This window comes from Daucus carota, chromosome 9, assembly GCF_001625215.2.
Source record: "Daucus carota subsp. sativus chromosome 9, DH1 v3.0, whole genome shotgun sequence".
Classification (NCBI taxonomy): domain Eukaryota; kingdom Viridiplantae; phylum Streptophyta; class Magnoliopsida; order Apiales; family Apiaceae; genus Daucus; species Daucus carota.
The window spans coordinates 31,382,701-31,398,514 of record NC_030389.2 but is presented as its reverse complement, the minus strand read 5'-3'; the positions used below and the strand labels follow the sequence as shown (position 1 = coordinate 31,398,514).

Below are 15,814 nucleotides of genomic sequence, written 5' to 3'. Positions count from 1 at the left end.
ATCTTGCATGGCAGAGATCCAATCCTCGTCTAGTAAAGCATCTTTAGCAGTTTTGGGCTCAATTTGAGATAGAAAGCTGAGATGATTAACCACGTTTTGAACTTGTGAACGCGTTTGAACTCTTTTGCTTAAATCACCCAACACATTATCCAAGGGATGACTTCGAACAAGAGGAATTTCTTTGGGAAGATCATCTTCAACATTAGCCAGTTCCAATGGATTATTTGGCGTTGTTGTACCAAAATCCATATTCTCAAATTGACGAATGACATCTTCCACATTATCTTGTCCAGCATCATCTTTATCAACAAGATCAATGTATTTGGAGGATGGCTTTGACTCGTCAAAAGCGACATTCATTGACTCTTCCACCACAAGAGTTTTGAGATTGAATACTCGATAAGATTTGCTATTCTTTGAGTATCCAAGAAAAATACCTTCACTTGACTTTGGATCGAACTTTGTGAGATAGTCTTTGGTATTTAGAATGTAGCACTTACTTCCAAATACTCTGAAGTAACTTAACTTTGGAGTTTTTCGAAAATAGAGCTCGTAAGGAGTTTGCAGCTTTATTGGTCGAAGCAATACTCGATTTAGAATATGGCAAGCAGTTGACATTGCTTCGGCCCAAAAATACTTAGGCCTACGATATTCATTTAGCATCGTATTTGCCATTTCTTGCAACGTGCGATTCTTCCTTTCGACCACTCCATTTGATTGAGGAGTGTAGGGAGCAGAAAAGTTGTGTGTGATTCCATGTTCATCACAGAAACTTGTGAAGCTAGAGTTCTCAAATTCTTTACCATGATCCGTCCTGATGTAGACGATGGTATTGTTTTGTTGATTTTGGATCTTTTTGCATAGAGCGGAGAAAGATTCAAAAGCATCACTTTTGGCTTTGAGAAATTCTGTCCACGTATATCTTGAGAAATCATCAACTATTACCAGCGTATAAGAATTTCCTCCGAGACTTTGAACAGGAACAGGACCAATTAGATCCATGTGAAGAAGCTCGAGAGGCCTTGATGTAGATATCATAGACTTTGCTTTGTGAGTGGATCGAATTTGCTTTCCAATCTCACAGGCATCACAAATGTGATCTTTTTGATAATTTAACTTTGGTATTCCTCGAACATGATCTTTTGAAGAAAGATTCTTTATCAGCTTCATGTTTGCGTGGCCTAATCTTCGATGCCATAGCCATGGATCATCATTAGTAGTGATTAGGCACACATTCTTGACTTTACCCATGTCACAAGTATAGACATTCTTGTTACGAGGGCAAGTGAGGACTAACTTTCCATCCTTGTTCAGAATAGAACAGTGAGTAGGATAGAAGATCACTTTGTAGCCATTGTCACACAGTTGACTGATTGAAAGAAGATTGTACTTCAAACCGGTGACAAGTTGAACATTTGAGATTTTGACACGTTCATTTCCAATATCCCCAATTCCAATGATGCGTCCTTTGCTACTATCTCCAAAAGTGACATCTCCAGCAGCAACCTTTTTAATATTGTTCAAGAGTGACTTGTTTCCAGTCATATGCCTCGAACAACCACTATCAAGGTACCACATGTTTGATTTAGCAGCAAGGCACACCTACAAATACAATCAATAAAATTTGTTGGTACCCTTTTGTCTTGAGGGTCCAGGGGTTAGTCCAACATAAGTATTTCTAGTATTTGCATGATAGAATTTAGGCATTGGATAATCATTTTGAGGCACATGCAAATATCTAGATGCATGATTCCTAGTATTATAAACATGTTGCCTTAAATCATTTCTAGGATGCACGTAGTTTCTATCACAACTGTAATGTGAAGTTGGGTGATGATAGAAGCTCGTTTTAGGCATAGTATAACTTCTAGGAATGTTGCCTTTAGAACTTGTACTTTGCCTTCCGTTTCCTCTTTGAAACTTAATTGGTTGTTGATGATAGCTAAACCTTGGTTGCCTTTGATCTTTATAGGCACCAGATTTCTTTGGTATAGCTTTGTCAACCCGAGTGTATGATCTTGATTCTTTTGGAATCCATACATGCTTCCCCTTAATCTCACCACTCTTATATTTGCAAAAGGAGACAGTATGTCCGACTTTATTGCAATAAGAGCACTTTAGAGTAGGTGGAATGGGAGCAACTTTAGGTGGTTCCACACATGGTTTCACTCGTTCATTTTGAGTGTTGGCATTGTATCCCAAACCTTCACGGTTAAAGGATTTCCTTGAGTATACCATCTTGTTTAGTATCTCATTGCCATGTGTGAATCTTTGAACCACTATCTCAAGATTTTCTTTTTCTTTAATCAAGGAATCAATCTTATCATTCAAAGATTTTTCTTGATCCTTGACTTGAGATATGAGCTTGAAATTTTCATCCTTTAGTCTTTTTGTTTCTAATTGAAACTTTTCATTTTCTTTTAAGACTAGGATCATCTCTTTTTCAATTTCAAGAGAGCTCTTTTAATGACTCGGGGTTGACTTTTCTTGAGTCAAAGATTCATTCTGAATCTTCAAATTTAATACATCAACATGAAGCTTACAATTATTCTCATTTAATTGTATCTTCTCATTTTCCAATTCTTCAGCTTGTAGTAGCAAGGAAACATTCTCTATTTCAAGATTTGTGATGTTGTCCTTGTACTTGTTGATTTCAAGCTTTAAGGAGTCATTTTGATCATTGAGTGATTTCATATCATCCTCCTTTTCGATCATAGATTCCATCATTCGAGTCAACTCTTTTTGTTGATCTTTACTCGAATCTTTGAGCTTTTCGTGTTCAGACCACGTAGCTAGGAATCTTTGATTAGTGTCACAATATCTACTATTTATATGAACTAGCAAATCAATTAGATCACTTTTAGACATGTCAAGCAGATTTAAGCTAGAGTCAATAAATAGATGCATATTTTCTAATACTCGTGAGGGACCACTTACCTCTAGGTTCGTAGTGGAATCATCTGAAGAAGTAGATGCGTTGTCCGAAGCCATTAAGCATAGATTGACAATTTCTTCACTGGCTTCAGAGGCTTCTTCATCCTCACTTAGATCCCAACCGTTTTCAGCTACGAGAACACGTCCTTTGGCTAGCTTAGGACATTCCCTCTTGTAGTGACCCGGTTGTTTGCATTCAAAACAAACATCTTGTGTCTCCTCTTGAACAGGCTCTTTAGGCTTAGGAGATGTATAGTTGTTGTTGTTGATGTTGTTGTTGTTCGCATTGTTGTAGGAATTCGAACTTGAATTTTGAATTCCTTTGCCTTTGTTATAGCCCGAAGGAGGAAAATTACTCTTGTAGTTAGGAGTGTAATTTTGAGAGTAATTAGGCCTTCCATTTGAGTTAAAAACTCTTTGCTGATTGTTTGATTTGAGAAAGCCTTTTCCATATCTTTGAGCTTTGCTTTGGAGCACACGACGAAGTTGTCTTGTTAATAAAGCAATTTCGCCTTCATCAAGATTTTTGAGTTCCTCGTTCAACTCTTCGTCGTTGTCATCATCATCGATTAGTATGGCCTTGAGTGCCATATTTTTCTTCTTTTCTTCCACTTTAGGAACGACCGTATCCGGAACATTGTCTTCCTCATAAGCACGAAGATTTCCGAAGAGATTGTCAATGTGATAATCATTGAGATTGTGCATCTCTTTGATTGTTGTAACTTTGACTTTCCAGCTTGGAGGTAGAGATTTAAGAACTCGCCGATTCTTTTCATTTTGCGTATAGTTCTTTCGAAGTTGGGCAAGCTCATCAACAATATGAGTGAATCTCGTTTCCATATCGATGATGTTTTCTCCTTCTTGGAGTTTGAAATTCTCATACTCCATAATCAAAGTATCCATTCGAGAATCTTTGATGTTAGTAGTTCCTTCGTATGTAACCACAAGTTTGTTCCACATTTCTTGTGCCGACTTGCAATTATTCACGCGCTTATATTCTTTTTCTGCAAGTGCACTTGTGAGAACCATTTCAGCTTTGGCGGCGATGTTCATTCTATCTTCCTCGTCATGAGTATATTCACTCACTTTCTTTTCGTAGATGACATCATCAATAATTTTGGTTGGAATGATAATTCCATCCTCTATAGCCATCCAAACTTTGACGCCTTGAGATCGAGCATAGATGCGGAATCTCGTTTTCCAAGTTGCAAAGTTGGTGCCATCAAATAGAGGAGGTCGAGAGCTAGATAGACCTTCACCGCAACCAATGGTGTTTAAATACGCCATTTAGGATCACTGCTTGTTGTGCCTGTAGATCTGAAAATCACTTGACAAACACGTTAAGCAGCACAGCTCTGATACCAATTGTTAGGTCCTGAATAAGGCGTTGAATTAAGCTAGAAGGGGGGGTTGAATAGCTTAATGTCCAATTTAAAAATTATTATTCCCTTTTAAAAATTATTTTAATATTTTTACCGTGTTGTTTAGCAATTATATGTGCGGAAGTAGAAAGCAAGTATGACACGGTTGATTTTATCCTGGTTCGCGATGGAGCAACCTCTAATAGATTCTCTCACCCCTAGTCCAGTCCCCGAGCTCCTCTCCGGACTCGAGATTTTTCACTATAAGAAAGATGTACTCCTTATAGCCGGCGGAGAAGCCTTTACAATCTAACACTTACAAATATTTATCTTGGTTTGTAACTACCCGTTACAACCTCACAATAAATGTAAAACCTCTACGTGACTTATCTTAGAACGTAACTTCCCGTTACTTCTTCAAAGTCGGTGTAGAACCTTGATGTAGTCTTTGTACTCCTACGCTTTTGCCGGTCTTGGATCTTAGATCTTAGGTCTTGGATCTTTTCTTTTCTTCACGGTGCGAAGACGACTAACTCCCCGTTAGTACGTCTAAGACTTGGGTCTTAGAACAAGAATCACCTCACTTCACTTCACCTCACTGCAAAAGTTAGTATACAATATCTACGAAAAACAAACAGTTTATAAAATATGAGTTTTGAACTAGTATGTTACTGTACTAGTTCGGAATTTGACAATAATATTCAAGTTAAGAATATTAAAGTCAAGTAAAGTATACTTTCTTTTGATCTATTCTTTTTGATCAAGTATACGATTGATTACTCCAAGAAAATTTAATTGGGGAGTAATCAAAGAAGTCTTTTTCTTTGTAACTTAAAAGCTTAGGACTTCACTTGTATTCTTTCCAATCAATTCTATGATCAAAGAGTACTTATTTTACAAGAACTCCTTTCTGAGATATACTTGAAAATCTCGGAGAATGTAAAATATCCTCTTTAACAACTTCGTACACAATCTTTTCGAAGTTGAGGATGTAAGAAAGCTTTCACGAACGAAGTTCGGAATATTCGATGTATTTCCCAAGATAATAAAGTTAGGTTAGTTTGGGATCGAATATGCTTTCTTTAGCTTCTTTAAAGTTTAGCTAAGTTGATAATGTTGCTAAACTTTTTCTTTCGAAGCTTTTGTGAATAAGAGACCTTTTTGGTCGTATATTTTTCTCCCACACAACACTATGGTGATAGATGGGAGGACGACGATTCTTTTATCACAAATTTGACTCTTTGTCAAATAAATCTCTTTTAGAGATAAGTACTTTTGAACCTTTCGTTCAAATCAAACGCCTCTTTTCAAGAGGTCGAGTACTTTCACGGATATTTGTTCGTTTATTTCCACTCTATCAAAGAGGAAGATATATCTCTTGTATATCTTGAACAAATCCGGATCCTTTGGTCTCTTTGAGAGAAACTTGTAGAAGAACTTGTAAGATGAAGAGAATTTAAGAACAAAGTTCTAAAACAAAATGGTCGGTTAAGACACAAATAAGAAGCTAAGTAGAAACCACTTACGGGAGATGACCGGAAAAGTTCGCCGGAAAAATTCGCCGGAGGTTCGGCCGTATTTTGGCACTTGGAACTTACTTGGGCAGCCCTTACAAAGGCTTGGAAGTGGTTGTGGTTGAGCTCGGTTAGTGTAAGAAAGCTTGTAGATCAAAACCTTGAATATATGAATATATATTTGAGAGAGAGAAGGTTTTGGTGAAGAAGTATATTTGAGAGAGAATATAAATTTGTATTTCTTGATGACTTCTCAAAATCTCAGCACTTTCTTGGCTCTTAGCTTGGAAGTATTTGGTGTGTAGGAGGTGTGTATTTATAGAGAGAGGTGGGTGGAGTGAATGGTTGAGATGAAAAGAAAATGAAAGGTGGAGATTGAAAAGGTGTGGATTGTGGTTTTGTTGTGTTCGTTGCCCACTTGTATAATAAGACAAACAACTTTATGGGACAATTCTCAGCTGAATTGTGTCACTAGAAGACAAACACGTTTCCCGAGAATTTGATTAATAACGTAACTTTGTATCGTTATTAAATGCGACGATTTTTCGAGACCTCCAATAAAATACACCAAAAATATGATAAATCATAGAATATTGGAAAATGGTGATCTGGAAATTTTGGTCAAAGTTGACTTGGTCAAACGTTCAGTCAAAGATCCCAGTCAGCCCCTGAAAAATAGCGTCCGGACCAAACTTCTCAGAAAATTACGAAACTTTTACTATGCACTAAAAACATTATTCAAATGATCCATCTCAAGTTTCAAGTCATTCTAGTAAGTAGAAGTATTTCATTTGGATTTAGAACGATAAAAAACCAGTCTCCGGGTTTGAATAAAATACGATTAGCCATTTGTGAGTTTGAGCAAAACTTTGGCTAATATTTTGACTTGAATAAACACTTTGAAATATATTTCCTTGAATATAAAATGTTTTGAATTTCGAAGGAAATATTTTGAGAGTTTAAAATAATTTATTCCGTAAAATGATAAATTGAATAATTGGGAATAAATTACTTTAAAATAAAAGACTTGCATAATAAATTTTGTCTTTTCAAATTAATGTCAGAAGAGTGTTCTAAAGAATATAATGGATGTATATTCCTTCTTCAAGCTTCTTTTAAATTTTGCTTTTGCAATTGTAAAACAAGAAGATATCATACCTTGATATTTCTCGTCCGATAAATTGCGGTGTAAAAACTTTGAGTACTCCTTAAAGAATATTGAAAATCTTTGTATAAGTAAGGAGTATCATTTATATTTATGTAATATAAATATAATGTTGGAAATTCTTTTTGAGCTAGTTTGACCATTTGACTTTTGACGGAATCAATTAAATAATGATGTCCTATTGGAGAGGATTCTAAGTGTATTTAAATTTTATGTGAGTTATACAAATACCAAAATAATCTTTTATCGAAGATGTCCTTTCAGTTTTTTCTTGCCCGGAGTGTTATAGATAGTTATGTCATGTTTGGGGGGGGGGGGTGTTTCGAGTTTTTGCCTATAAACGTGTCAATTTCTAGTCTGATGAAAAGATTTTTAATGTTCAATACAAATAGATACATGTGCATAAGCTTTATGGAATGTATTTTTAGTTGAAAGCTCTTGAATTTGGAAGATATAATTTTTTAGCCCAACTATCTCTCCTCGAGCTTTATTCTCTACTTTGTCATTTTTCGCGGTGTGATTGATTAAGAGCAAGGATTATGAGTCCTCTATGTGTTATCTATTATTTACGCATGATTTTAAGCAGATTCTCCTAGCGCAACATTTTATAACTTAGGTTCGTCTTTTCTTAAAAAAACGACGACAACACTTGACTTTAATGAAATATGTAAGAAATATCTGTTACGGAGATTATCGGCTGATAAATATTGGGTTTATCGATCGGTCGAAATTATCCGCTAATGAGCAAGAAACAAATATATGTCTTCTCTTTTTCAAAAGCCGACAACTTTAATGAAAAACGTAAGAATTACATATATGTGTTGGAGATTATTACTTTATTAGCTGACCAATATTGAATTTTTGGGCAAAAAATATCCTCTAATGAGCAACAAAATATATAGGTCTTTTCTTTCTCGAAAAACGACATTAATATTTGACTTTAATGAAAATGTAAGAAATACCTATTGAGGAGATATTAACTAAAAAATATTATCGACCAATGAATATTCTAGGGTGACTATTGAGATTATCTTTGGATGACAACCGACTACTAGTCACATAGTACACAAAACTACACAAAACTGAATTTTCAAGAATATACGAGTATCACAATTTTGAAGAGGATGGCATGAGGGTACCACAATTTCGGATAGGATGGCCCGAAATACAACAATTTTGGATAGTAATTAAGTGTTCCAAATATCACATGAAATAAGCATATATACGTACATATTTTAGAGATACGCATCTTTTAAATACGTGTTCTGTGTTCTGAAGATACACATTTGAAACAAATCGCTAGATAAATTATCAAAAGATTCGCTCATGTTACTTTTTGTTGTGATAAGCAAGGAAATGCCTATCATGTGTTATTTAGGGGCATTCACTTGGATGGAATGGAACGAAGAGATAATGGAATGAAAAATCGTGAAAAAAATTACATGAGAAAGAAGAAAGTCTGAGACAATAGAGAGTGAGCATGAATGAGCCTGAATTTCCAATGGTGAAGATTGTGGGGAAGATAGTGAATATATGAAATGGAGCATTCCTTTCAAAACATGTATCTCTGATTTCTAGTTCAAATAGGGAGAATCGAATGATGAAAGAATTGAAAGTTATAAACATTTTCTCCAACCTCACCCAAATAGAGTACGGATTTCATTCAATTCTCTCACCATTCAGTTCCATCCACGTGAACGCGGCCTTAAAGTCTGGTATCTTTGGGCAAGACGGTAAAAAAGGCTTTCACAATGTTGATCAACTCCTTTTTCCATATATATAGACTGCAGCCCTCAGTTGTGTTTCAGTTTTTGCAGATTTTAATTGATCTGGCTACTATTGTAGTGATGCGTTTCTGTATGAAATGATGATGGAGTTATGTATTCATATTGTTCTTTTTCTAAGCTGATTATGCTATATAGTGGATCCTAATTAATATATGCTTCCTTCGCAATCTTCTTCTAAGGTCAGCACCCTCTTCACAGAGGAAGAAGGCCTCTTCCATTGCCATCAAAGTTCACCGCTGAAAGATCAAATACAAATGTCAATGACAGTTTTTAGCAGCTTAGCTGATGGAGCATCCCTAGAAGAAAATAGGATGAAATGCCTGCTGGAAGGAGGCGTGTTTTTGTGCAGACCTATACTGGCTGTGTATTGGAAATGGATTTGGATCGTGATGACAATGTTCATACTGTGAAGAGGAGGTTGCAGATTTCTCTTAATGTTCCAGTTGATGAAGCTCAGTAACATTTGGTGATATGGTACTCAAGAACGACCTTAGTGCCATTCGAAATGATTCTCCTCTTCTTCTCATACGAAATCTGATGCACAGAAGTTCGTCAACTCATCCTTGTCTCTCGCCCAATGGAAAAGATTTTCAACTGGGAGATCAGAGTGGTCCAATCGAGATCTTATGTCATTGTAAAAGTCTTGTCAAAATAAAACAGCTTGTTGAGGAGATTATTAAAGGAATGAAGATTGGCGTTGATTCACTTCTCCTGTTCTTGGTGGGCTTGGGGGTGCATACTATTTCAGAAACAACAGCGATGGGAGTGTAGCCATATATAGTAAAGCCAACTGATCATGAAGAACCTTTTGCACTAACCCTAAAGGCCTTGTGGGAAAAGCTCTTGGACAGCCAGGTTTGAAGGCCATCGTCTCTCATGCAGCTCAAGCTTTATTCTCTGATTTGTCACTTGCCGGGTTGTGATTGGCTACGATTATGAGTCCAATATGCGTTCTTCCTTATATTTTACACATGATCTTAAGCAGATTGCCTTGAGTCCGCATTTTATAACTCTTGGTCTCTCCAAAAGGACAACATTTGACTTCAAAAATTATCATATTTGACGAAATGGAGATTATTAAATTTGACGTATTTTGGATGCATTTCACATCTTCTATTATATTAAAATAATATTCTTTCGGTGTTTCTAATGTTTGTCCAAGACAACAGCCCAAGTACACATAATAAACACTTAATTCGATGAGTTTGGTGAATTTTTATTGTTAAAATTGATGTGAATGCAGAGCGTCCATTCATATTTAAGATCAGAAGAACAATAAAAATGCACCAAACCCACATGAGTTAGTGCTTATTGTGTGCTCATCGTCATCAACATACTTTTTGAGATTCCTCAATCAAAGAAGTATACACAGTTGTATTCACTTGATGGAATGAAGGGACAATCGAATGAATTTTATAATGTTGATTGGAGAAAATATTTATAATTTTCATTTCAGGCAAGTGAACACAGCTTAAAATTTTTTTTTGACAGCCTAAAAGTTTAAATAGATACAAACTCACATGCAAAGTCACAAAATTTATAAGTTTAAATAGAAACAAACTCACATGCAAAAGTCTCAAATTTATTCTTTTCATTCCCATACTTCGATATACATGTAAACACTCATGAGCTACAAAGCACACCACCTATCTTTTCTTACCTTTCCTAGAATAAACCATCCCTCGGATCCCATCCGGATCCGCCACAAACCCTAAAGGCCTATAAAACCCGAGCACCCGGGGCTCCGAATACAAAGCAATATTATTAATCCCTTTGTTAACAAGCTCATCAACTAATCTCTCCATCAGCACTTTCCCTAACCCTAACCCTTGGAAACTGGGGTCCACCACCACATCCCATATTATTGCATTGAACACACCATCCCCCGTGGCACGTGCAAACGCTACAGGCTTTTGGGTTTTCTCGTACTGGGCCCACAGCAAGGAGTCAGTGTGTTCGAGGGCCGTACGTATTTTGTCGGGGTGGCGGCGGGGGAATCCCACGGCGACGAAGATGGAGTTGAGGTCGTCGAGATTGAGGTGGGTGATCGTACGGTGGAGAGTGAAGCCTCGGGAAGTGAGCTCTTGGTCGGAGATTGAGTAGTTTGTGATGGCGAGCGGGGTGGGGGTGGCGGTGCGGTGGGGAGTAGGGTGGCGGAGGAAGCAGCGGAGGGGGGTGGTGAAGTTGCCGTGGAGGAGCATTTTTTGAGGATAAAATGGATAATAGAGAGGATGTTGTTTTGTTGGTTTGGCTTATCTTGTTTCGAGTTTTGTGGTTGTAAAGCAAAAATGATTTTTCATCAAATTTCATGTGCATGTGCAATTAATGTTTAGGTGGGAAAATCTGAATCCGATGTCATATTCGACCAAAAATATAAAATCTCAAAAAATTTAATTCAGGCATGTTCGATATAATTTTCAGAAAAATTTAACTTAGATTTGGGGAATGTCATGTATATAAAAATCTCATAGTAAACGACAAAGTGGTGGCCGTGGTTTTCCGAATTTTACAAGATGTTAGCTAGATTTTAAAAACTACATAATGATGATTGGAGTTTAATTATGTTTTTTTATAAAGTGGTGACCATGAACTTCCGTTAATTTTCTTCCATTAACTCTAAAAAATAAAAAAGTAAATGACAAAATGGTGGTTATCCAACCAATATTTTGTAAAATTTGGAAAATTACAGCCACCAATTTATCATTCATTCTTTTATTTTTGAAGTTAACGGAGGACAACTAATGGAGATTCACGGCCGTCACTTTATTAAAAGGCAGAAGTAAACTTCGGCCACCATTATGTAGTTTTTAAAATCCAGCCAACATTTTGTAGAATTTGGAAAACAACTGTCACCATTATGTCGTTTACTCAAAATCTTATCTAAATCTTGAAGAATGTTTGTGTGTTGGAATTCTCGCATATTCATTAGTTATATAATATTTTTTTATTTAACATAAAAATAATTTGAGTTTCACACATTTTTCCTCGTAAAATACAAGAACCTAATCACATGCTTGTTTTATTATTTGAAATTTTAAACAGATGATTATAATATGGATACTCATTCGATCAGTTTACGGTCAGAGAGCGGAATTCCCGAATTCGTCTCGGGAATAGACGACATAATTTTATAGTGAAGAACACCTTACCAAAAATCCCAAAATCAGTACGAAATATTATATGCAAAAATAGTACAAAACACTTTAACCAAATCAAAAATTCACCAGAGCGTGAATAAAAAACAGGGGTAAATTGTTATGACCTCAAAAATCCCTAGCCTCCTCTCCTGCTATCATCGGAGATTTCATCGATTTTCAGCGATGAAAAACTTCGAATTAGTTTATTTCACTTGATTTGTTTCTCATTTTTTCAATATTACTCCTTTCCAGATCCGTTCCAAGATTTTAGATCTACTTAAAGTTTCAAGATTTTGATTTGGTGATAAATCAAGTAAATCAATGATGAGTTAAGCGACTGCGATTCAATTTCAACATTACAAATATTTATATTCGATAAGGTAAGGATCGTGTGAATTGACCCCATGACGATGGTATGAGTTCAAAATCTTTTGTTTTAGTGCTTTTAAATGTATTTGTCTGTCCTTTGTAATTGGTTTTATATTTTGTTATTGTATTCTGTGATTCGTTTTATAGCTAGATTTACTAGACTTGTTGTTTCTTTGATTTTAATATTTGTGCCCCTTTCGAGGGAGTGCCATAGTTGATGGCTTTTTGATTGTGTATTGCGATTATATTTGTCGTTTATTAACGATTGTGTCATTTTAGATGACTTTGTTTCGGTGCCTGGCATATTCTTTCGTGCTTGATTCTTTCTTTCTTTCCTCCTTTTTTCTTCTCTCGCTCTTCGTTTTCTTCCTTTCCGCGGAATTTTGTCTTTCATCCGGTTTTTCTTTTCAGTCATTGAAGTTTTATTGGCTAAATTTCCGGGGCCATCTGTGCATGACATTCGGTTAGTCGGTAGACTTTTTTGAATGAAAATTTTCCTTTCTTCTTAGTTCCGCGGGTTTTGCTTTTCTTTCGAGTGATTTCTTTCAGACATCAAAACTTTTATCTAATTTTTGTGGGGTTTTTTGACATGTCCTTTGATTAGATGAAAGTTTTCATGTATGAAAGAAGCTCTCCGATCCTTTCGATATTGTATTTCGGTACAATTCACTAACGTGATAGTCTTATGACAAAAAAATAATCAAAAATTCACCAGCATTACAGTCCTCCTTCATATTACAAAAACTCAAAAACTGTTATAAAATAATATATTAAGTGATTATCAAAAGCTTAGTCAAGAAGACTCACAAAACTTATCAAGTAAGTATGACGAAACTTACTAAGGAAGACTCACCAAGCTTATCAAGGAAGTCTGGCGAAACTTACTAAGGAAGACTCGCATAGCTTATTGAGGAAGACTTGCGATGCTTACTCGAGAAGATTTGTAATACTTAACCTAGAAGTATTGTAAAGCTTACTTACGAAGATTCATCAACCAACCTCTATAAATAGCTGGTTGAGTTGAAATGAATTCAATTCTGAAATATACTGAAATACAACTACTTTCTTTCTGCATCTTCTATTCTCTTTATACTTTCCAGGACAATTTCTTTTCTATCCTTGTATAGTTCAGTAGTATACTACAAGATTTACAACACGTTATCAGCACGAGACTCTGCCGAACTGAGATAAGTCAAAGAAGGAGTCTGCAAAACTGAGATAAGTCAAACAAGGTACATCATAAACAGGTACAACTCTAAAAATTGCGACTTTCACAGAAATAAGGTACGATCTATCTCTACTCATTTTACAATTATTACTATCGTTATTTCTTATGAATTTACTATTGCTTGATTTGTTAATGGCGGCAATGCCGTTAAAACTTTTTAGTTATATCATACTGTATAGATATTAAATTGTTTGTGTATTAACTTGAAATATTGATAGGTCATGTTTTATATATTTATTTTACAATTAGAATGACGAACCTTGTAAAATTAGAGTTTGTTGCCTTGGATATTTCCAGAAATAATTATTTGCCTTGGTTCATTGATGTGAAATTATACCTTAGTGTTATCGGCTTAAAAGATACTATTGACTCAAAAAAAAAAATCCCCTCACCCTTTGGAATAATCTCTAGGATAGATTTTATCACCAGAAACTTGTTCACTTACCATCTGCCCGTTCTTACTGGTTAATTTGAGGTTACAAGATTTCAATCTGTAACTCAATATAATTCTGCTCTTTTTAAGATAAGCTCAAAATTAGTTTTGTGTGGTGAAAATATTACTAGTGCTGAAATAATTGAAAAGACCCTATCGACTTTTCACCCAAATAGTATGATTCTGGTACAACGATATAGTGAGCGGAGTTTCCAAAAAATATGGCGCGTTGGTATCTTTCCTTCTTGTGGCTGAAAAGAATGAGTTGCTATTGAAAAACCATCAGATACGTCCCATAGGCTCTGCCCAGTTACCTGAAGTACATAACACGTCATTCCTGAAGAATGAACGTGGGAAAGGGCATAGAGGAGGACGAGGTATGAATGGAACTGTGGACGTGAAAATTTCCGTAGTTGGTTTCGAAATATATATCATTCTAGCCACCTGAAGTGGCAACGTGATGGTTATAACTCAGGCCACGAGAAATGGCAACGTGAAGTGCCAAAAGAAAGGCACCCCAAGAAGGAGAGAATCGAGGCAAATGTCATTGGTGCGGATCTGAGGAACATTGGCAATGTACCTATCGCACACCTAACATCTTGTTGATCTCTATGAGTTATCCAAAAGTAATAATGGAAAGAGAGTAGAAACAAACTTTGCTAATTATAATCTAGTTGATGAACCAATCAATAAGGTCTCAAATGAAATAGATACTAGTGCTAACCTTTATTATGGTTGAGATGACTAGACTTCATATGTATTGTCTTGCTTTACTTATTTCCTTTATGTTTTACTTATTTTCTTTATGTGCTTGTTTCATGTTGTTTAATATACTCGGTGTGTTTTTAAAAGATGTTTTTCATTTATATATGTATAGAGAGGAAAGATATATGCATTAATGATTGCACAACCACACACACTATTTTACAAAGTTAGAAATATTTTCACAGTTGACTAATAAAACCAACTTACATGTCTGGACGGTTCGGGTACATCATATATAATAGAGGTTTCTGGGAAGCTAGTTTTATTCTGCCAAATAGTAGCTCTATACTCTAGAAAGTCAATTGGAAACCTACTGAGTTTTAGGGATACTCGTTTGTAATGGTTTCACGTTGAAACTACTGATGAGAATGAAAAAGAATATCTTCTCATCACCTCAAACACCGTTGACAATAAAAAGGTCTTAGAAAAATTCCACTCAGTTTCTTCAGGATTATATGTTGAAGAATAAGAGTTATTGAATCTCATAGTGTCAACATTCCTAAAGTCACAAACCCAAAACTACTTTTCCCTTGGCACGAAAGGCTTGGTCATCTAGGAATATCTATGATGCGTCGTATTATTGAAGATTCTATAGGACATCCTTTTAAAACTCAAAAGGTAATACCCCAAAATGAACTTTCTTGTTCAGTATGTTCCTTAAGAAAATTGATTGTATGATCATCCCCATTTAAATTTCAAAATGAATCCTCGAAATTCTTAGAAAGAATTCAAGGTGACATTTGTGGTCCTATTCATCCATCTTCTGGCACATTTAGGTACTTTATGATTTTAATTGATGCGTCAACTCGATGGTACCTTATATGCCTTTATCAAATTACGTGCCTAAATAATCAATAGAGTAAAGAGCTATGTGACCTACAATCATTTACTATCTTGTCAAATAGTACTTCAGTAATAAAAGAAAATCGAATCATATGATTGTCATAGACAATCTTTCGGTTAACTGGTCATTAAAAGGATTTTAGAGATACTAGTGGGGGACTTTTGATAATTGAAGAATGTGCCCTTATTGCATTGTCACAAAGAACTACACTGAGGCACAATTAGTATATACGTTGGTTTTGATTCTTCGTTTAATATAAGGTATCTAGAACCATTAA

General features: G+C 35.6%; 2 protein-coding genes across 2 annotated transcripts; both read right to left on the bottom strand.

Moving 5' to 3' along the window:
- Window positions 1-2,463: 2,463 nt before the first annotated feature.
- Window positions 2,464-4,221, bottom strand: LOC108201404 (uncharacterized). Its single transcript, XM_017369690.2, has one exon. The coding sequence runs from the start codon at window positions 4,219-4,221 to the stop codon at window positions 2,464-2,466; it is 1,758 nt and encodes a 585-aa protein (XP_017225179.2).
- A 6,101-nt stretch (window positions 4,222-10,322) lies between these two features.
- LOC108201876 (GCN5-related N-acetyltransferase 1, chloroplastic) lies at window positions 10,323-11,047 on the bottom strand. Its single transcript, XM_017370212.2, has one exon. It carries the CDS (start codon window positions 10,960-10,962, stop codon window positions 10,408-10,410), a length of 555 nt encoding a protein of 184 aa, XP_017225701.1. The 5' UTR covers window positions 10,963-11,047; the 3' UTR covers window positions 10,323-10,407.
- Between the last annotated feature and the right edge of the window lie 4,767 nt (window positions 11,048-15,814).